We start from the raw sequence: 22,053 nt of genomic DNA, 5'->3' as shown, positions 1-22,053 counted from the left end.
GTGACTGAAAATTCCCTAGTCGCCATACTCCAGCGCCTGTTCAGGTACACTGAGGGAGGAAACCAGAGAACCCGGAGGAAACCCACAAAGACACAAGGGGAACGTGCAGACAGTGACCCAAGCTGGGAATCGAACCCAGTCGCTGGTGCTGTGAGACAGCAGTGCTAACCACTGTGCCGTCCCAGTCAAGACCCTTAAGAATTTTATATGATTCAATGTACTTTAGTCAATTTTAATTTTTAATTGTTGATTCTAAACCAGAGGTTGATTTGTGAACAAAAGATCTTAAGGAATACAGGGCAAATTAGGTTGAAGATCAACTGTGGTCTCATTGAATGGTGAACTGGCTTGAGGGATAAATGGCCTCCCATTACAATGTTTAGTAAGAACATCTTACATTCTTCTAAATTTTAGGGAATATAAGATTAGTACACTCGATCTCTTCTCACTGGTCAATCCCATATTTCAGAACCAGTCTAGTAAACCTAGGTTGCAATCCCTCCGAGGCGAGTATACCCTTCTTAGTTATCAGCAAGGAAAGTATGGGCCAGTTTTGGTGACAAAACTGATTTGATCAACACCACAGTCACCCAGGGGTCTGGACACTGGCCCAATCAGAAGGCCAGCAGCTTTTGATTCTTGACAGCCCCACTGGGAAAGGCGAACATAACATAATAGATTCGAGGGTCATAGGGGCACCTCAAAATGGAAGCAGCCATGAAAGGGAAAGTTGGTGAGGGCTCAGTCTAGTAGGCAGAGCGGAAACCCCTCTGAAGGAATTGTGTGGGCTCTGGGTGTGACTTTTCCTGCTCAAGGCTCTGCCATGGGGCATGGACTCTCCAGCTGGTAGAAAATTCTTGCAAAGCTGCAAAGTCACCTCCAGTTGATCTCAGTTTGTTGTCTGCTACCTCGTAGCTTACAGTTGATCTTGTTCCCAGAATTCCACTGGGAAGGTTTCCCAGCTGTGAGAACTCATTAGGTAATAATCCTAATGTGGCTCCGCCCTATTCTCCCAACCATACCACCTCCAACCTTGTCGCCATAGGAAAATTAAACCCCATGTTTCAAGTGACTTTCAGTAAGGAATATTCTTTAATTCAAAATCTGCCAAAGGCTGCACAAGGCTTTGGAAACTACTCACCTAGACTAATATCCAATTTCCTCCAGTTTTTATATCTTTACATTCAATGGCAAAATTCAGGTCATACTCCCAGTTGCTAGCTGATGCCCAATATTTGCCATGACGGTACACCATTTTTGTGCTCCAAAGCACTGGTAGATTTTTTCATAGAGTATAAGAATCAGAGTTCCTACAGTATAGAAGGAGGCCATCCAACCCTCCCTGAGTGTGCACTGGCAGCTATCCCACCCAAACCTAACCCCGTAACACCCCATAACAAGTATTTACCCTGTTAACGCGTAAACACTTGGTGGCAATTTAACAGGGCCAATTAATCAAACCCACACATCTTTGGACTGTGAGAGAAAACTGGAGCACCTGGTGGAAACACACGGGGAGAACATGCAAACTCCACACACAGTCACCCAAGGCTGGAATTGAACCCAGGTCCCTGGTGCTGAGGCAACCACTACGCCACCATGCTGCCTCATTTGTTAATTTTTTTATTCATCCTGGAATGTAATCATTGCTAACAAGGTCAGTGTGTTTTCCTCATTCCCAATTGCCCTGGAGAAGGTGGTGCCTTGTTGAACTGCTGCATTTCCTGTGGTAAAAGTACACCTACAGTGCTGTTAAGGAGGGAATGCTGGGGTTTTAGCCCAGTGACGGTGAAGGAGCAGTGATACATTTCTAAGCCAGGATGGTGAGCAGCTTAGAAGGGAATTTGCAGGTGGTGGTGTGCCCTTGTCTTTGCTAAACTTGTCCAGGTTGGAGATTTTGCAGGTTTGGAAGATGCTGTTGGAGGAACCTTGGTGAGTTGCTGCAGTGCATCTTGTAGATGGTACATAATCCTGCCACTATGCATCAGTGGTGGAGGAAATGAATGTTTATGGTCATGGATGGTGTGCTGATCAAGCAAGTTGCTTTAATCTCTATGTCATTCAGGCAAGTGGAAAGTATATTCCAGCACACTCCTGATCGGTGCCATATCCATGCTGGGAGTTATTTGTCCTCTGACCTGTCCTTGTAACATTATTTAAATGGCTACTTCTAATGAGTTTCTTGTCAGTGATAACATCCTAGATATAGATGGATTGTATAGATGGGCAGGTAAATGGAGTTATGATATAAATTAGTTATCACCTAAGTATATGGTGGAGTGGCTGTATGGACATCTTCTTGTCCTATGCCCACTATACAATAAGAATGCAGTTTGTGATGTTCCCGGGCTACAGGTGTAAAACTATTATCTTAAACAATGGGCAATCTTGTGCGTACTGTGCTGACAGTATTCTTTTTGCCTGCAGAACTGAAGCATTCCATGTCTTGCTTGAAAGTAACCGAGCAATGCATAAAGGATCAAAACTTTTGCAACCGGCACTTGACTCCACAGAAGAAGGCTTGCCCTCATGCTCGTAAACATTGTAACCTCAGCAACTGTCACAGTGCAATTCGATCATTTTACTCCAAGATCTCACCAGACCTTGCTCAGATGCTGGTGTTCTGTGGATGCCACCCATCCGAAGAGCTTTGCCTACAAGCAAAGGAAACCCTCCACAACAATTCTTGCGCCAATCACATGGACACAAAGCCAACATGTCTACATCTGAGAGAAAATTGCTTCAATGATGAAATATGCAGGTTAGTGCATTATGTAAAATGTCTAGTATCTGCACACCAGATTTCAACTTAGTACAGCTTGACCATGGACCCAAAGCACATAATACCTCTGACCTATCATTGGTCTTGCCATTGCCAAGGAAATCAATAAAATAAAAGAATGGGTGGCACAGTGATTAGTACTGCTGCCTCACAGCTCCAGGGACCTGGGTTCGATTCCCGACTTGGGTCACTGTCTGTGTGAAGTTTGCTCATTTGCAGCGTGTCTGTGTGGGTTTCCTCCCACAGTCCAAAGATTAGGTGCATTGGCCAGGCTAAATTGCCCCTTAATATCCTGGGATGTGTAGGTCAGAGCGACTAGCGGGGTAAATATGTGGAATCACAGGGATAGGGCCTGGGTGGGATTGTTGTCAGTGCAGACTTGATGGGCCAAATGGCTTCCTTCTGCGCTGAACGGTTTCTGTGATAAGCTTTCCCACAAAATCTCCCAAATGGAGAATTTAGCAAACAGCATAACATTTTTTGTAACTTTTACTTTAACATGCATCAGTATCAATGTAAATTAAACATGTATTAACTGTCAAATTACACATGAAACAGTAGATAGCACAAAGAGTATCCAATGGAGTTTATAGGCAGTCCATTCCCTACCTATTGGATTTCTTCCAATCTCATATCTTTCTAAGACACAGTTCCAGTCCCTTTCCTTCAGGGATTTAGCCAATTCTTTGCAGGTAGCAGCGATTGTATGAACGTACGAGTTAGCAGTAGGCCACTCAGCCCCTCAGGTCTGCTCCATCATTCAATAAGATCATGGTTGAGCTAATTTTAATCTCAACTTCCCATTTTCGGCAACCCCAGTAACCTATCACCTCCTTGCTTATCAAGAATCTATCTACTCTCTGCCTTAAAGATATTCGAGGGCGTTGCCTCAACTAATCTTATGGAAAGGAAAATTCAAAAAGTTCATGACCTCCGAGGGGGAAAAACATCTTTGTTTCCAGCCTAAATAGGAGCACTGTTATTTCGAAACAACGACTGAGTTCTAGGTTCTCCAATAAAAGGAAACATTCTTTCCACAACTACCCTGTCAAGTCACTTCTTACTCTTTTATCCTTCACCAGATACAAGGCCAGACCATCCAGTCTTTCCTTATAACATAACCTGCCCATTGCAGTAATAGTCTAGAAACCTTTTCTGAACTGGATTCAATGCATTTACATCTTTCCTTAAATAAGAAGACTAATACCGTATACAATATTTCAGGTGTGGTCTCACCAATGCCCTGTAAAACTGAAGTAAAACATCTCTACTCTTGAATTCAGTTCCCTTCACAATAAACAAGAACATGACATTAGCTTTGCTAATTACTTGCTGCATTTGAATGCCTTGTGATTTATGCACGAGGATGCCCAGATTCCTCTGTAACTCAGAGCACTGCAATCTCTCAGCATTTCAATCATATGCTTTTTTAATTCATCATGCCAAAATGACCAGTCCCACATTTTACTCCATTTGCCAAATCTTTGCCCATTTACTTAGCCTGTCTATATTCATTTATAGCCTCCTTGTGTCTTCTTCACAACTTACTTACCAACCTATTTACCTTTCTTTACCAGCATACTTAACAACCATATCACCAGTCTCTTCATCCAAATCATTTATATAAATCCAGATGGCATATTTCTTTCCAAAATCTTCTCAACTATCAGTTCCTGTGAGTAATACCAGCATGAATCTTTGCATGGTATGGCTGATTCTGTGCATTCAATCATTTGGGGTGACAAGGCAAGAGCTGCAGTCTCAGGCATTGTTTCCAACCGTACAGGAATCCTGCTGTCTGATCTGGCTTACAGCACGCCTCCTGTCTCCTGCTCTTTCCTTTCCTCTTTGTCTCTCTGCCATGCAGCCTCTGTATTTAAATTTCCTATCTGTTGCTTCTGGTCAAGGGCTGCCAGATCACATGGACCAGTTCTTCTTATTAGCCATAGATTAAAATCAATTCCTTTACAAGTCATACAAACAATTAGAAGTCCTTTTTTAGATATCTTTAAAAACAATTACTGATTCCCCAAACATTTTTTAAAGTGATTATGAATTTTCCTTACTGTTACTGCAGGACAAAGGTCATCACATGGGTTGGAGCATCAAGGCATTTAGAACTAAATGGAATTAAAATATAGATTATCCAAGATCAAGTTGAATGGCGGAGCAGTCCCAAGGTGTTGAGCAGTTTAATCCTTTTTCTATAATATGACATTAATATTTTACGCCATTCCGGGAAGCCATAAGTTAGCTGGTGTAAGAAATTTTAAAAAACAGCGTTGTGAGGTACGGTGTGTTCCTCTTAGATTCTGGATGACACACAGGCAAATTGGTGTAGTACAGGCAAATTAAACCCACTGACACAGATTACCAAGTTTAGCACAAGGCTATTATTCCTCTTCCACCTATCTAATGCCCTGTCCGGTGAAACCTAATTAATGTTTGCAATGGGTCTGTAAGACAGCTTTATAACATAAATCATATCTGAGATGAGCGTAGACAACTCTTTATTTAACGATTGTGTAACAGGGAAACTCAGTGAAACTACACTACGCTCATAAGTAGGTAGATGGCCAATGGTCCAGTTCCAAGCTGAGACCACCTTTTACTGCCCCAGTCTATACTTTGTAGAAACAGTTAATTTTGAACTCTATGATTCTGTAAGCATGTTGGCTTATCACTTCTTCACACGCTTCAGAAACCAGTTACCAAGTGCGCAATAAGCAGGTGACTTCTTCCCGTCCTCCTCCAGATTTGATGGCCGATTTGATGGCCTTATTAAATCCCCTCATGACTGCAGCTAAACTATTGGTGAGGCACCAACAACATCGTCCACCAACAGAGTCTTGCTCTCCTTAGACACAGTAAACCTTCCAAACATTCAGAAGTTAACCACCGGCCTAAACTGACAAACCAAGCCTGTAAGTTCCACATGATGGATTTAAATCGTGCTGGGAGATCTTTTTGCTTGTTAGCCTGTGAGCAGCTGGGCAAGGTCAGCAGATGTTCAGTCAGACAGGAGCAGAGCAAAATTGCAAACCGGACCTTCCACGAATGAAGAAGACCAACTCAAGTATCCTCTGATAGTTGGTCCTGACTCCAACAGAGTTGTTTCTGCATTATGTTGGTGCATTTTCAGGTTGTGAGGTGCCTGTCCTTCCTATCTGCTATGTCGGAGGCTCAGAAGGCCATTGTTCAGAAGCTGTGTGATCAAATTTCTAAGCCAGAGAATCTGTTTTTTTTGATGTGGAGAACAGAATAAAGAGCCATATAGCCTTAAAGTTAGAGCAAAGCTATTTAAGAATGAATTTGAGAAACAATTTTGTAAAAAGAATGATCAAAGTCTGGAATGCTAATCTCAAAGCTGTGGATGCAAGAAGTCAAGTGAAAATTTCAAGACTGAGATTGTTAGATTTTTATTCAGAGAGGATATGGAACAAAGGTGAGAAAAGCAGAGTTGAGGTTTAGATCACTCAGATTCTGCCTGAATGGTAACATTGCTTTGGTGGGATTCCTCCAGTGGCCATCTTCCTAAATTAGGACACAAGTCCAAGGTTGTTCTGCCGCAGCTATTTAGTGCTCGACTGATTTGTGTCTTTAATACTACAATCACAAACACAAAAGGGAGCTGGTGCTAAAAATTCTGAGTTAAGATGTATCACTTTCAAGATAAAACTTTCGATCGATGGGTTACATTGATTAAAAAGATCCTGTTCTTCTAGCATTTCTGTGCAAGCAGTGGTAAAACAGAGCAGGAAGTTTAGTTTTTATCACATTAAAGGACTGTACATTTGTGTCTTTAGGTCAAGATATAAACTGTTTCAAGCAAAATGTTGGGGCCATATGATAGGAGCATGTCAGCAAGAAGATGCTAAAGACTGCCTTTCAGGACTCAATTGGAATGAATGGAGCTGCACAGTCAATGCGGAGTGTATGGCAGCATACATCAGCACACGGGGTACACTTCTACAGGTGGAATGCACATGCAGTGGTGTTACAAAAGATGACCAACCCCTTTGTGAACTATTCCAGCACATCTTAAACTATCAAATGTGTTTCGGTAAGTCATGTCATCATTTACTTCTTAGGTTCCCCTCCACTGTTCCTTCCTCGTTAAAATTTTGGTCCTTGATGAAATTTGATCACACAGACTTCATCTTAAGAAAAATAATGAGAAACAAGGAGGGGGCTAAGTTAAAATATGAGAGAGCAACAATATAGAGACAAAAAGGCAGAATAGGCCTGTGGTCCAAGTAAGAATTCTATGCAATAGTGCACGTAGTGGTATATATATATATATATATATATATATACATATATGTAAGTGGTGAGTTACGATTGCAAGTTCAGCTGGATGGGTAGGGTGTAGTGGCTGTCACCAAGATATGACTATCAGCTGAGCATGACTGGGTGATAAATATACCCAGGTTATAATATCTTTAAAAGGACTTGGGGAAATTGGAAAAGTTGGAGGAATTGAAAATGGGAATGTCCACGTGTGGGCGAATAAGTTCTAGAAACACTTTGGACAGAATTGAAGAACGAAACAAGATGTAAGACAGCAATACTCAATTTCTATACGACCAAATGACTACTTTGTTGAGTGTTGTCCACTGACCTCCTGAAAGCGAGGGTAAAGTAGTAGGATGCATAAGTACAGAGGTTTATTGTAAAAAGCATAATAATCATAATCAGAAACTCTAAATTTTCACTCAGACTGGTAGAAGCAGAACAGTTTAGTTAATTTCTTGAATGTGTTCAAGAAACAAATGTTCTCCAGGAACAAATGTTCTTGAACCAATAAAAGGGCAAACCATATGAGTACTGAGCCTGAATTCATCAAAGGCTAGAATTCTCCAGCTATTCGCTAGTGGTGGATCCTTTGGTCCTACTGGCAATCTATCCTGCCATAGGTGGTGTGGGGTAGCTAGAAGGGGAATCCTGGCTGGGATTCTCTAATCTCATTTGCCACCACCACTACCAGCGAGAACAGAGGATTTGACGCTCAGCCAGAACTCCATTCACTGCAGCAGGACCGGAGGATCCCAGCTTCAGATGAGGTTAGAGAATCCCAATCCCATTAGACAGCAGCGAGACCAGAAGATCTCTCTGTTAGCCAGCAGCACGCTGCCTCTCACTGCTGAGAAACCTGGTGAGGGAAGACCAAATAATTCCAGCCAAAAATTTGACAGTAAGTGATCACATACCTGAACACCATCACCAGAATTCTACCATCCCATCTTCCATGGAATTGGAGCGGGGGAGGGGTGGATAATCCATTGACCTTGGGTGAGATTTTCCAGTCTTGCTGGAGTGAGGTCATAAAATTCCACCCCACATATTTGTTAAAATATACAAAGTGCTCATACACCTAAAGGGCAAGAGCTTTACTTGGTGTATTTTGGAACAATGTGAATAATAGTACGAAACAAAAAGAAGGGTTCATTTGAATGCAAAGAACAATAGAAATCCTGCAGGCTAGGAGAGAATTGCATAAGGATACAAAGGGAGTAGTAAGGGCTACAGAAATGGATTGCATGAAAAATTTTCCAATAGATATCAAGGACAACACTTAAGGGTATAATATACAAGTATGTTATGAGAAAGAGGGGTTGAAGAGTGATTGAGGTTCTGAAAGACAGTTGCAGGTGACATTGTAACTGAAAATCAGGAAATTCAGGTCAGTAGTCAACACTCACGGGAATATTGCTAAGTATTTATTTGGTATCAAACTAGAGGATGAGGATAAAGCACCAGAGATACAAGGAAATAAATTGAGCTAGGAACATAGTAGATTTATGATGTGTGATAAAATGGCAACTGGGAAAATCACAAGGCTAAAGACAGACAAATCTCCAGGAACTGATGGTTTCCATCTCAGGATATTAGAAGAAGTAGGAGAGGAAGTTATAAATGCTCTAACCATAATTTTCAAAAACTCTTAATTCCTTCTCAAGGTTGGGCTAATTCATAATTTCAAAATAGAGATTGATAGATTTTTCTATTAATGGTTAATAGAATTCTGACAATTCTATCCTCTGACAATGTTCGCCCTGGAAAGACGGAGGATAAGGGAAGACCTAATAGAGGTGTATAAAATTGTGAAGGGCATAGATAGGGTGAACAGTGGGAAGCTTTTTCCTAGGTTGGAGGTGACGAACACAAGGGGTCACAGGTTCAAGGTTAAGGGGGCAAGGTTCAACACAGATGTCAGGGGGACGTCTTTTACACAGAGGGTGGTGGGGGTCTGGAATGCGCTGCCAAGCAAGGTGGTTGAGGCAGACACACTGGGATCGTTTAAGACTTATCTAGATAGCCACGTGAACAGACTGGGAATAGCGGGATACAAACGAATGGTCTAGTTGGGCGCATGAGCAGCGCAGGCTTGGAGGGCCGAAGGCCTTGTTCCTGTGCTCTGCTGTTCTTTGTTCTTTGTTTGTTCTTTGTTACAGAACCAAAGCAAGCAAGTTGAATTAAGATATAAATTATCCATTATCTAATTGAATGGCAGAACAGGCTTGAGGGCCTGAATGCTCTATTTCTGTTTATATGTCCCTACCTACTCTCTCATGCCAAGAATGTCTCTTCTTGCTTGAACCAAGAGAGTGAATGTTGGCACAGTCATTTTCCCATAGGTGCTATTTATAAGTTTCATCCCACTAATAAGCATTTATATGTGCATACTATTTCATAGCAGGCAGTGGATACAAACCAATGATAGAAGTCCAGACTGACTATTATGCCTCCATAGTCATGAACACTGATTTTAGCAGTGTTCTCACACATTGATTGCACCTAGCTACCACAGAACAAGTCAGTCATCAAACTTGGAGGGTACATAGTTTAATTCAATGCTATATTACAGAGTAATTTTCTGACACATCATTACTAATGCATTACTAGAAGAAAGTATTAGAAGTATGCGAGTATTTAACATAGATCAGGAAATTGTAGGCCTACAGCCCTTGATCCTACATCCATTAAAGTTAGTGTATTGGCATTTATGTGCTGCACACAGTCCAGTTTCTAACATGTATTTCTGGCATTAATGCCTGAGGAAAAATTGCTGAGAAATTTAGACCATTTAGCCCCTCAAGACTGGTTATTCAGTGAGATAATGGCTGATCTGTGATTTAATTCCAAATATTTGCCTTTACCCAATATCCCACAATAGCTGCAGATAGCAAGAATCTATCAACCTTAAAAGTTATGACTGATGTAATGTTAGTTGCGTTTGCAGAAAAAAGTTCCAAACCTCTACCACTCTTTCCCTGTTGAAGTGTTTCCAAATTTCACTCTTGATGGGTTGAACTCTCACCCTTTAACAATGTCCTCATGTCCTAAATATCCCCAAAAAAAATAAATAGTTTCTCGCTACCATTTCTGTTCTCCTTAATACCTTAAAATGTTTGATCAAATCATCCTTCAACCTTTAAGTTCTAGGGAATATGGCCCTTATTTGTGTAATCTCTTCTCCTAATTTAACTGTTGGAGTCCAGGTATTGTCCTGATAAATCTAGGCTGCACTCTCTCAAAGGCCAATGAATCCTTCCTGAGATGTGCTGCCTAGCACTGCTCACAGTACTCCCAAGTACTGTCTAATCAGGGCTTTGTATAACTGAAGCATGACTTTTACCCCCTTGTATATTAGCCTGCTGGATGAAAAGCTCAGAATTCCATTTACTCTTTTGATTAGTTCCTGTACCTCTTCATGGTCTTTTAATCTTTGTACCTGGACCTCACAATTCTCTCTGCATCTCCACTGTTTCTAGCTTTTTACCATTTGGAAAGTGCCCTGTTTCATCCTTTTTATATCTAAAGTGGGTACTCTCCCGTTTGCCAAAATTTAAATCAATTTGCCATAATTTTTCCCAACCATTTGTGGCCCAATTTCTGACAAGCACTCCAGAATATGCATTGGGGGACCCCCTGGAGGTCCCCACACAAGGACTGCATGGGAATTGCCTGGGAAGTTCAAACTTCCAATGGGCAATTACTCTGCATTGGGAACCATTTGATTCTTTGACTTAAATCAGAGACTTCAGATGTTTCCAACAATTTTAGCAGAATAGTTACCCATGATATCCTTTTTTAACGCAAGGATAGATACATTTTTGAACAGTAAAGGAATTAAGGGTTATGGTGAGCGGGTGGATAAGTAGAGCTGAGTCCTCAAAAAGATCAGCCATGATCTTATTGAATGGCGGAGCAGACTCGAGGGGACAGATGGCCTACTCCTGCTCCTAGTTCTTCTGTTCTTATGATAAGTCAGAAGGATTGAAACCACTTCTAACTGTTGAGTAGTCATAGCACTGTCACCACCCAACTTCTCACTGGACCCACTGACTACAACCTCCCATCCCTCTGTCTATCCCCACTCCCCCAAGCCACCTCTACCACCACACTTACCCACACCCTCTCAACTTTCCTACCATCCTCCCAACCCCCAATAATCCCAAATACGTCTCACGCTCGACTCCATCCACAGCTCCCCTGACCACCCCCAACCCATCCTACTCTCCCCGCAGACCATCCTATCTCCCCCCCCCGCCACTAACTGACTACCCAACCCACCCTGACCCATCCTACTCTCCTCACCCCACTCCCCATCCTCCCCACTGACCTTATAAACCAACTTTGTCCCTATTTCTTAAAGTGGCTGGAACCTTTCAACTTGCCAGTTTTACAGAAGCAAGGGCCTTAAAAATGGGGCATGGCTTCACTTCCCCCATGTAGTTGTACTAGACTGAAGGCCTTAGGAACCCGCTGCACTGGCTTGGAGGTAGTCAAGGTGATTGGGGGGGGGGGGTGATGAGTAGAAGGTCAGATAGGGAAGTTGCACTCTCAACTAAGGGAAGGGAAAAGGAGCAGAGCGGCAATACGACTGTGACTGCTAATCCTCAAAAGTCCTGGTTTGTAATATTGCTTTGTTACCTTAAGCTTCCAGTTACACTGCTCACAATGCAACCTATCTTGAGTTGTTGACAAATTTATATGTGCAATTCTGTAGTTACTTTGACAACAGATGTTTGGCTAACTGATCTATGATTCCATAGTTTCTGTCTTTCTCAAATAGCAATGTGGCGTGTGTAATTTCCCCAGCTAAATGGACGGTTCCTGAATTGTGAAACGCTTGCTGATATTTGTATTTGCCATGCTTTCACCCACTTCCCTTAAAATCCTGGTATGGAATCCACCTGATCCTGAGAACTCAGCACTCTCTAGTGCCCTTGAGTCCTACATTACTGTTATTTTGCACGTGTTAATTTTGTCGTATAGCTGTTCCTTATTCAATCTTCTTGATTTCTGGCAAGCTGACCTCTTTCTTTACTGTAAGTACTGACTCAAAGTAATTATTCAATGGGCAGATTTTTAGGCTCCCTCCAAGGCAGATTCTGAGGTGGGTGGCTGGCTTTCTTCCCCTCCCCCAATCTCCTCAGGAAATAGGGACCCCTATCCTCTGATGCCACACTCAAAGTTTTGCTAAAATTATAGAAAGCCAGTTAGACCACAACTGGAGTACTGTGAACAGTTTTGGTTCCCTTATCTAAGGAAGGATATATGGGGTTAGCCCAGAGAAGGTTCACTAGATTGATCCCAGATAAGGGAGGATTTTCTTTTGAGGAGAAGTTGAATAGGTTGGACATAAACTCATTGGAGATTAGAAGACTGACAGGCAACCTGACTGAGGTGCATAGGATTCTCAGGTGACTTGACTCAGGTGGGAGAGTCTAGGGCCAGAGGGCATAATCTCAGAGTAAGGGGTCGCCCATTTAAGACAGAGCTGAGGAAGAATTTCTTCTCTCAGCAGGTGACAGCACAATGGCACAGTGGTTAGCACTGCTGCCTTACAGCGCCAGAGATCTGGGTTTGATTCCCAGCTTGGGTCTGTGTGAAGTTTGTACATTCTCCCTGTGTCTGCATGGGTTTCCTCCCACAGTCCAAAGATGTGCGGGTTAGGTGCATTGGCCATGCTAAATTGCCCCTCAGTGTCACGGAATGTGTAGTTTAACAGGATTAACAGGGTAAGTATGTGGGGTTCTGGGGACGGGGGCTGGGTGAGATTGTGGTTGGTGCAGACTCGATGGGCTGAATGCCTTCCTTCTGTACTGTAGGGATTCTATGATTGATTCAGGTAGTGAACCTGTGGAATTCTTTACAGCAGAAAGCTGTAGCGGTTAGGTCATTAAGTATGATCAAGGCTGAAATAGACAGATTTTTAACTGGTATGAAAATAAGGTGAGAAAGTGGAGCTGAGGATTATATCAGATCAGTCATGATCTTGTTGAATGGCAGAGCAAACTCACTGGGCCAAATGGCCTACTTTTACTCCTACATCTTATGGTACTTCTTTCTCCCCAAACAAGCTTACTCTTCTTATGCATTTGTTATCTACCCTAGCAGGAACGAAGATGTGATATATGTGAGTGATAGGGGTGTTGAGCATGGTGAGGGGTGAGGGTTCACATTTAAAAATGTTGATGACGCTGATCATCATTATATTCAGCTGGGCTGCTCTGTGGATTAAAGGATCAGCATTTATATAGCACCGTATGCAATTTCAGTGCATCCTAATTAGTTTTTTGAAACGATATCATATCAATGTGTGACAGACACGGCAAGGTCCTGCAAGCAAAAATTGAATGAATGTCTAACTCCCACTAGAATTTGTCGTAGGTTAAATATTTTCCAGGATGCCAGGAGAATATTCATTTTAATGTCCACCTGAAAAGAAAGACATGGGCTGGAATTCTCCCAAAAAAGTTCCCAACGTGCAGGAAAATGGGGGTAAATCCCACTTTTTTTTAAAGCATGATTTTCAGAAAGAATCTCTGACGCTCTGAGCACTATAGAGTGTCTCAGCGTGATTCACTCTGGAAATCAGAGGGCATGGCCTTTTCCCACTCAAGAGGCCGGCGGCATACAGTTGAGTGGCCATTGCGCGTGCATCGATCTGTCAGAGCAGAGATATATGCATTGCTGGCCCCGATCGCTGGCTAGCCCAATCATTGACCTTCCCCCATCACTACCTTCCAACCCTCCCACTCACTGATCACCGGCTTCATATCCTCCTACCCCCAGCCAGCCAGTGATATGTGGCCGGGCTGGCACTGCCCAAGAAGCACCCCCTCTCATCCCAGATCTCCTGGAGCTGGGGGGGGCGGAGGGGACTCAATGGCGTCTGTTCCCTCCAGTGGGGTTAGGCCGCCTGTTCCCCATTTGTGGAGAGCAGGAATAAATCCCACTAGAGGGGCCTGGAGAATTCAGTCTGGAGCCGCTAATCAGATGCAAATGGGGATTTCAGCTTCAGGTCCATCACCAGCGAGGAGCTGATTATGCTGGCAATCTTGTGTGCGGAGACTCGCTGAGGACATGGCGCCCAGTAGGAGACCCACAAATCGGCTTCCGCTAATGTCTCCCGGCCTGCTACACTACTCGAGCAGCGCAATGGGCTGGGAGAACTGTCCCCAGTGCCTCAACTCCAGATATCATCACAGTACTGCATGCCCTCACTGGAATGGGACTTGAATGCATAGCTTTCTGCTCAAGAGGTAAGAGTGAAGCTGCTGATAATGCTGAAATGTTAAGTTGACAAAACAGTAATATCTACAGAGAATCAAATCTACAAGTCTTTATTCTGCAATAGCTGGAAACTGAGTAAATAACAAACACTGCGGAAACAACTCTGATTGTCCTGTATGACAAATGATGACTCCCAGCCCGCTACACTACTTGAGCCAGGCAGAGGGCTGGGAGAACTACCTCCAGTGCCTCAATTCCATACGTCATCAGAGTGCAGCATGCCCTACAGGCTTTCAATTAATTATGAGATAAAATTCTTTCTATTCACTATACAGGATCATCCATCCTCATCGGTGTGTAATTCTATCAAGAGGTTAGTCATTAGTCTTCAAGAATAAGTATTTCCAATTTGCACTCTAGCATCCCAGGTCATTTGTTGCCAGGTTCGATCAGGCCCAAAGAAGCAGATTAAACGTAAAGGAGCATTGCACTGTGAGACAGCAGTATTAACCACTGTTAGTTTCCAGAAATTTTTTTGGAACTGAGTTACAAGGACCGGGCAGCACAGTGATCATAGATTAACACAGCATTGAAGAAAGGCAATTGGTCATGTGTGCTTGCACATGGCTCTTTCAAAGAGCTATCAAACTAAACTAGGGACCCAGGTTCGATTCATAAGAACATAAGAACTAGGAGCAGGAGTAGGCCATCTGGCCCCTCAAGCCTGCTCTGCCATACAATAAGATCACAGCTGATCTTTTTGTGGACTCAGATCCACTTACCCACCCGCTCACCATAATTCTTAATTCCTTTATTGTTCAGAAATTTATCTATCCTTGCCTTCAATGAGGTAGCCTCAACTGCTTCGCTGGGCAGGGAATTCCACAGATTCACAACTCTTTGTGTGAAGAAGTTCCTCCTCAGCTCAGTCCTAAATCTGCTTCCCCTTATTTTAAGGCTATGCCCCCTAGTTCTAGTTTCACCCACCAGTGGAAACAACTTCCCTGCTTCTATCTTATCTATTCCCTTCATAATCTTGTATGTTTCTATAAGATCTCCCCTCATTCTTCTGAATTCAATGAGAATAGCCCCAATCTACTCAATCTCTCCTCATAAGCCAACCCTCTCAACTCCAGAATCAACCTTATGAATCTCCTCTGCACCCCCTCCAGTGCCAATATATCCTTTCTCAAAACTGTATACAGTACTCCTCACCAGCACCTTATACAGCCGCAACATAACCTCACTGTTTTTAAACTCCATTCCTCTAGCAATGAAGGACAAAATTCCATTTGCCTTCTTAATTACCTGCTGCATCTGCAAACCAACTCCTTGAGATTCCTGTACAAGGACACCCAGGTCCCTCTGCACAGCAGCAAGCTGCAATTTTTTACCATTTAAATAATAGTCCATTTTGCTGTTATTCCAAACAAAATGGATAACCTCACATTTATTGTCTGTGTGGAGTTTGCATGTTCCTCCCACGTCTGTGTGGGTTTTCTCCAGGTGTTCCAGTTTCCTCCCACAGTCCAAAGATGTGCAGGCTAGGTGGATTGGCCAATGGGCTGACGAATGGCAGATGGAGTTTTGATAGATTGAACCAGGGCAGGACTTAATCAGTTAGTGGTAGGGCACTGGGGAAAGTTACAGAGCAAAGAGATCTATGGGTACAGGTTCATAGCTCCTTCGAAATGGAGCCACAGGTGGACAGAGTGGTGAAAAAGGCATTCAGCATGCTTAGTTTCATTAGTCAGAACATTGAATACAGAAATTGGAACATCTTGTTGAAGTTGTACAAGTCATTTGGCCATACTTGGAATACTGTGTACAATTCTGGTCCCCCTTTACAGAAAGGATATTATTAAACTAAAAAGAGTGCAGAAGTGATTTACTAAGGTGCTACCAGGACTTGATGGATTGAGTTATAAGGAGAGGCAGGATAGACTGGGACTTTTTTCTCTGGAACATAGGAGGCTTCGGAGTAATCTTATAGAGGTCTATAAAATAATGAGGGGCACAGATCAGCTAGATAGTCAATATCTTTTCCCAAAGGTAGGGGAGTCTAAAATTAGAAGGCACAGGTTTAAGGTGAAAGGGGAGAGTTACAAAAGTGTCCAAAGGGGCAATTTTTCACACAGAGGATGGTGAGTGTTTGGAACAAGCTGCCAGAAGTTGTAGGAGAGGTGGGTACTTGTCTTTTAAAAAGCATTCAGACAGTTACATGGGTAAGATGGGTATAGAGGGATATGGGCCAAATACGGGCAATTGGGATTAGCTTAGGAGTTTAAAAAAAAGGGTGGCATGGACAAGTTGGGCTGAAGGATCTGTTTCCATGCAGTAAACCTTTATAACTCTATGCTAAATAGTTCCTTTGTGTCAGGGAGATTAGCAGGGTAAATAAGTAGGGTCACGGGGATAGGGTCTGGGTGGGATTGTTACCAGTGCAGGCTCGATGTGTTGATTGGCTTCCTTCTGCACTGCAGTGATTTTATGATGTAGCTTTGATCAAAATCACTTATTTTACTTGAGGCATTTGTTCAAATCATTTTAAGATCTATTAATACATAAAGCATGTGGTGAAATTCAATTTTTCTGACCTTATGACAATGCACTCTCAAAATCAAGGTCTGGACTTTTGTAAGCATTTTAATTTCACATGTCTGACAATTTAATTTGTTCATTTAGTGGCTTGATACTAAAATCTTTATATAAAAAATATTGACATTTAATAGAATCATGGTCATTGAGGTTTACAGCATGGAAACAGGCCTTTGGCCCAACTTGTTCATGCCATTCCTTTTTTAACCGCTAAACTAATCCCAGTTGCCCAGGTTTGGCCCATATCCCCTCCACCCATCTTACCCATGTAACTTTCTAAATACTTTTTAAAAGACAAAAGTGTACCCGCCTCTACTACCACCTCTGGCATCATCCTCTTTGTGAAAAATTGCCCCCTGGACACTTTTATATCTCCTCCCTCTTATCTATGCCCTGTAGCTTTAGACTCCCTACCTTTAAAAAAAGATATTGACTATCGAGCTGATCTATGCCCTTCATTATTTTATAGAGTTCTGTAAGATCATCCCTAAGCCTCCTATGCTCCAGAAGAAAAAATTACAGTCAATCCAGACTCTCCTTATAACTCAAACCATCAAGTCCCAGTAGCATTCTAGTAAACCTTTTCTGCAGTCTTTCTAGTTTAATAATATCCTTTCTATAATAGGGTGATCAGAACTGTACACAGTATTCCAAGTGTGACCTTACCAATGTCCTGTATAACTTCAACAAGACTCCCGTATTCAATGCTCTGACCAATAAAACCAAGCATGCCTTGTTCACCACTCTATCCACCTTTGGCTCCAATTTCAATGAGCTATGAACATGTACCCCTAGATCTCTTTATTCTATAACTTGCCCCAATGCTTTACCATTAACTGAATAAGTCCAGCTTGATCTACCAAAATGCATCACTTTGTATTTATCTAAATTAAACTCCATCTGCTATTCATCAGCCCACTGGCCCAATTGATCAAAATCCTGTTCCACTCCTAGATAATCTTCTTCACTGTCCGCTATGCCACTACCCTTGTTGTCCAACAAGGGGCATACACGCGGTGGGTTGTGCGAGGGCTGCTCTTGGATGTTTCGAGAGTAGCCTAGTGCTTCACGTCGTTAGTGTACGCTTAAACTGGACCAGATGCTGGGCAACACGACAGCTCAGTGACTATCACTGTTTGCTGTGCAGATACATGGATTTGGGCCAGTGTCTGTAGGAGTTTGCGCATTCTCCCCGTGCTTGTGTGGGTTTTCGCCGGGTGCTCCGGTTTCCTCCCACACCCCAAAGATGTGCTCTTGGGCTGATTGGGGTAACAAATTGTCCCTAAATTAGTCTCCCCTCAATCTGGTTTCCAATGTGGAATGCCATAAGCATAGACAAGGGTCATGGGTGGAGAGGGGACTCACAATGTTGAAATGGCGGCATGGGCTTGTTGGGCCGAAGGGCCTGTTTCCCGTGCTGTGTTGTTCTTTGTTCTTTGTATCCCTAACCAGTCCTTGTGTCTCTAAATGCCTGTAGATCTTGTAGATTTAAGATGAGAGGGGAGAGATACAAAAGTGTCCAGAGGGGCAATTTTTTCACACAGAGGGTGGTGAGTGTCTGGAGCAAGCTGCCAGAGGTAGTAGTCGAGGCGGATACAATTTTGTCTTTTAAAAAACTATCTAAGTTATATGGGTATGATGGGTATCGAGAGATATGGGCTAAATGCAGGCAATTGGGATTAGCTTAGGGGTTTTAAAAAAAAGGGCAACATGGACAAGTTGGGCTGTAAACCTCTATGACTCTATGACTCTCAAAATACCTTCTAACAACTTACCCACTACAGATGTGAGGCTCATCAGCCTGTAGTTTACAGGCTTTTTCCTGCAGCCCTTTTTAAACAAAGACACAACATTTGCCATCATCCAATCTTCAGGCACCTCACCTGTGACTATCGATGATTTAAATATCTCTGCTGGGCACCCGTAATTTCCTCTCTAGCCTCCCACAATATCCTGGGATGCACTTCATCAGGTCCTGGGGTTTTATCTACTTTGATGCGCTTTAAGACTTCTAGCACCTCCTTCTCTGTTATATATACATGCCTCAAGACATCATTATTTAATTCCCCAAGTTCCCTAATGTTCATGCTTTTCTCAACAGCGAGTACCGATGAGAACTATTTAGTTAGGGTCTCATCCATCTCTTGTGGATCTGCATATAGACAAGAGTAAAAAACCTTGAGGTTTTCCTTTATCCGACCCACCAAGGACTTCTCATGCCCCCTCCTAACTCTCCGAAGCCATTTTTTTAGCTCGTTCTTTTCAGTGTTTACCAAGGAGAGGGGCCATGTTTTTTGAGGATGAGAGTGTGATACAGGATGATAGGCTGCAGGAGGTAGATGTTCTGAGGAAGATGTATTCGCAATTTTGAAAAACCTGAGGGTCTATGAGTTCCCTTGGCAGATGGGATACATCCTAGAATTCTTTGGGAGGCAAGGGATGAGAGTGCGGAACCTTTAGCTTTGATCTTTGAGTCCTCACTGTCGACAGGGATAGTACCAGATGATTGGAGAGTGGCAAATGTTATTCCTTGCTTCAAGAAAGGAAATAGGAATGAGCCTGGTAATTATAGGCCGGTTAGTCTTACTTCAGTAGATGGTAAGTTAATGGAAAAGGTCCTGAGGGAAAGGATTTATGACCATTTGGAAAGATACAGCTTAATCCGGCTTAGTCAGCATAGATTTGTGAGGGGTAAGTCTTGCCTCACAAATTTGATTGAATTCTTTGAGGAGGTCACTAAGTATGTAGATGAAGGTAGAGCAGTTGATGTCATATACATGGATTTTAGTAAGGCGTTTGATAAGGTTCCCCATCATCGGTTCATGAAGAAAGTAAAGACGTGTGGGATAGAGGACAATTTGACTGATTGGATAAGTAACTGGCTATCTCATGGAAGACAGAAGGTGGTGGTGGTGGGTGGAAAATTTTCAGACTGGAGGCCAGTTACCAGCGGTGTACCACAGGGATCAGTGCTGGGTCCTCTGCTTTTTGTGATTTTTACCAATGACTTGGAAGAGGGGGTTGAAGGCTGGGTCAGTAAATTTGCTGATGACACCAAGATTGGTGGAGTAGTGGATGAAGTGCAGGGCTGTTGTAGGCTGCAAAGAGACATTGATAGGTGGTCGAAAAGTGGCAGATGGACATTAACTCTGATAAGTGCGAGGTGATTCATTTTGGTAGGACAAACTTGAATGTGGATTACAGGGTCAACAGCAGGGTTCTGAGGAATGTGAAGGAACAAAGAGATCTTCGAGTTCATATCCACAGATCTCTGAAGGTTGCCATTCAAGTGGATAGAGCCGAAAAGGTCTATAGTTTGTTAGCATTTATTAACAGGGGGTTTGAGTTTAAGAGCTGTGGGATTATGCTGCAACTATACAGGACCTTGGTGAGACCACATTTGGAATATTGTGTGCAGTTCTTGTCATGTCACTATAAGAAGGATGTGGAAACATTGGAGAGAGTGCAGAGGGGATTTACCAGGATGCTGCCTGGTTTGGAGGGTAGGTCTTGTGAGGAAAGGTTGAGGGAGCTGGGGCTTTTCTCTTTAGAGCGGAGGAGGATGAGAGGTGACTTAATGGAGGTTTATAAGATGATGAGGGGACCAATAGAGTGGATGTTCAGAGACTATTTCGGGTGGATGTAGCTGTCACTAAGGGGCATAACTATAAGGTTCATGGTGGGAGATATAGGAGGATGTCCAAGGTAGGTTCTTTACTCAGAGAGTGGTTGGGGTGTGGAATGGACTGTCTGCTGTGATAGTGAAATCAGACACTTTCGGAACTTTCAAGCAGTTATTGGATAGGCACATGGAGCACACCAGAATGATAGGAAGTGGGATTGCTTGACCTTGGTTTCATAGAACATAGAACATTACAGCGCAGAACAGGCCCTTCGGCCCACGATGTTGCGCCGACCAGTTAAAAAACAACGACCCTCTAACCTAAACCAAACCCTTACCATCCATAAACCTATCCACGGATCTCTTAAATGCCCCCAAACTAGGCGCATCTACAACTGCACAACATCGAGGGCACAACATCAAGGGCCGAAGGGCCTGTACGCTGCTGTATACTATTCTATGTTCTATATTCTATGTTGTATAGATGACCTTGTTGATACTTAAGAGTCCTACTCTCTCCCTAGTTACTCTTTTGCCCTTTATGTATTCGTAGAAGCTCTTTGGAATTTCCTTTGCCTTATCTGTCAAAACAGTGTCATGTCCCTTTTTTTCCCTTCTGATTTCTCTGTCAACTCTACTCCTACACCTTCTATACTCTTCAAGGGATCAATGTGATCTCAGCTGCCTACACATTGAATCATAGAATCCCTACAGCGCAGAAGGAAGCCATTTGGCCCATTGAGTCTGCACTGTCTATAATCCCATCCAGGCCTTATCCCCAAAACCCCACATATTTATCTGCTAATCCCTCTAACATAGACATCCCAGGACACTAAGGGGCAATTTAACATGGCCAATGAACCTAACATGCACATCTTTTGGATAGTGGGAGAAAACCAGAGCACCTGGAGGAAACCCACAGAGACACAGGGAGAACATGCAGACTCCATACAGAGTGACCCAAGCAAAGACTTGAACCCGGATCCCTGGAGCTGTGAGGCATCAGGGTTTAACCACTGTGCCACCATGCCACCCCATGTCACGGACTTCCTTCTTCTTCTTGACCAGGGCCTCAATATCCTGAGTCATCCAGGGTTCTCTACTTTTACCAGCCTTGCCCTTCACTCTAAGAGGAATGCGCTTACCCTGAACCCTGGTTAACACACCTTTGAAAGCCTCCCACTTACAAGACATCCCTTTGCCTACTTACAGACTCCCCCAATTAACTTTTGAAAGTTCCTGCCTTATACCATCAATATTGACCTTGCCCCAATTTAGAATTTTAACTTTTGAGCTAGACCTATCATTTTCTACAGCTGACTTAAAATTAATAGAATTATGGTCACTGGTCCCAAAGTGAACCCTCACTAACATTTTTGTCACCTGTCCTTCCTTATTTCCCAAGAGGTGGTCAAGTTTTGCCCCTTGTCTAATTGGGCCATCCACATACTGAATGAAAAATTCCTCCTGAATACATTCAACAAATTTCTCTAATACTCAAAGCCTCTAATACTATGGCTGTCCC

General features: G+C 42.9%; 1 protein-coding gene across 1 annotated transcript in view; it reads left to right on the top strand.

Annotated features, from left to right (window-relative positions):
* Positions 1 to 22,053, top strand: part of gfral (GDNF family receptor alpha like) — a 132,949-nt gene that overhangs the window by 82,089 nt on the left and 28,807 nt on the right. Inside the window, exons 8-9 of the mRNA XM_080193172.1 lie at positions 2,428 to 2,761; positions 6,589 to 6,845. Of these exons, the coding sequence (XP_080049298.1) occupies positions 2,428 to 2,761; positions 6,589 to 6,845 (591 nt within the window). The remainder of the gene's footprint in view (positions 1 to 2,427; positions 2,762 to 6,588; positions 6,846 to 22,053) is intronic.

This window comes from Carcharhinus amblyrhynchos, chromosome 7 (assembly GCF_965287045.1).
Source record: "Carcharhinus amblyrhynchos chromosome 7, sCarAmb.v2.hapA, whole genome shotgun sequence".
NCBI lineage: Eukaryota > Metazoa > Chordata > Chondrichthyes > Carcharhiniformes > Carcharhinidae > Carcharhinus > Carcharhinus amblyrhynchos.
The sequence above is the reverse complement of the archived record's forward strand: the minus strand, read 5'-3'. Positions and strand labels throughout refer to the sequence as shown.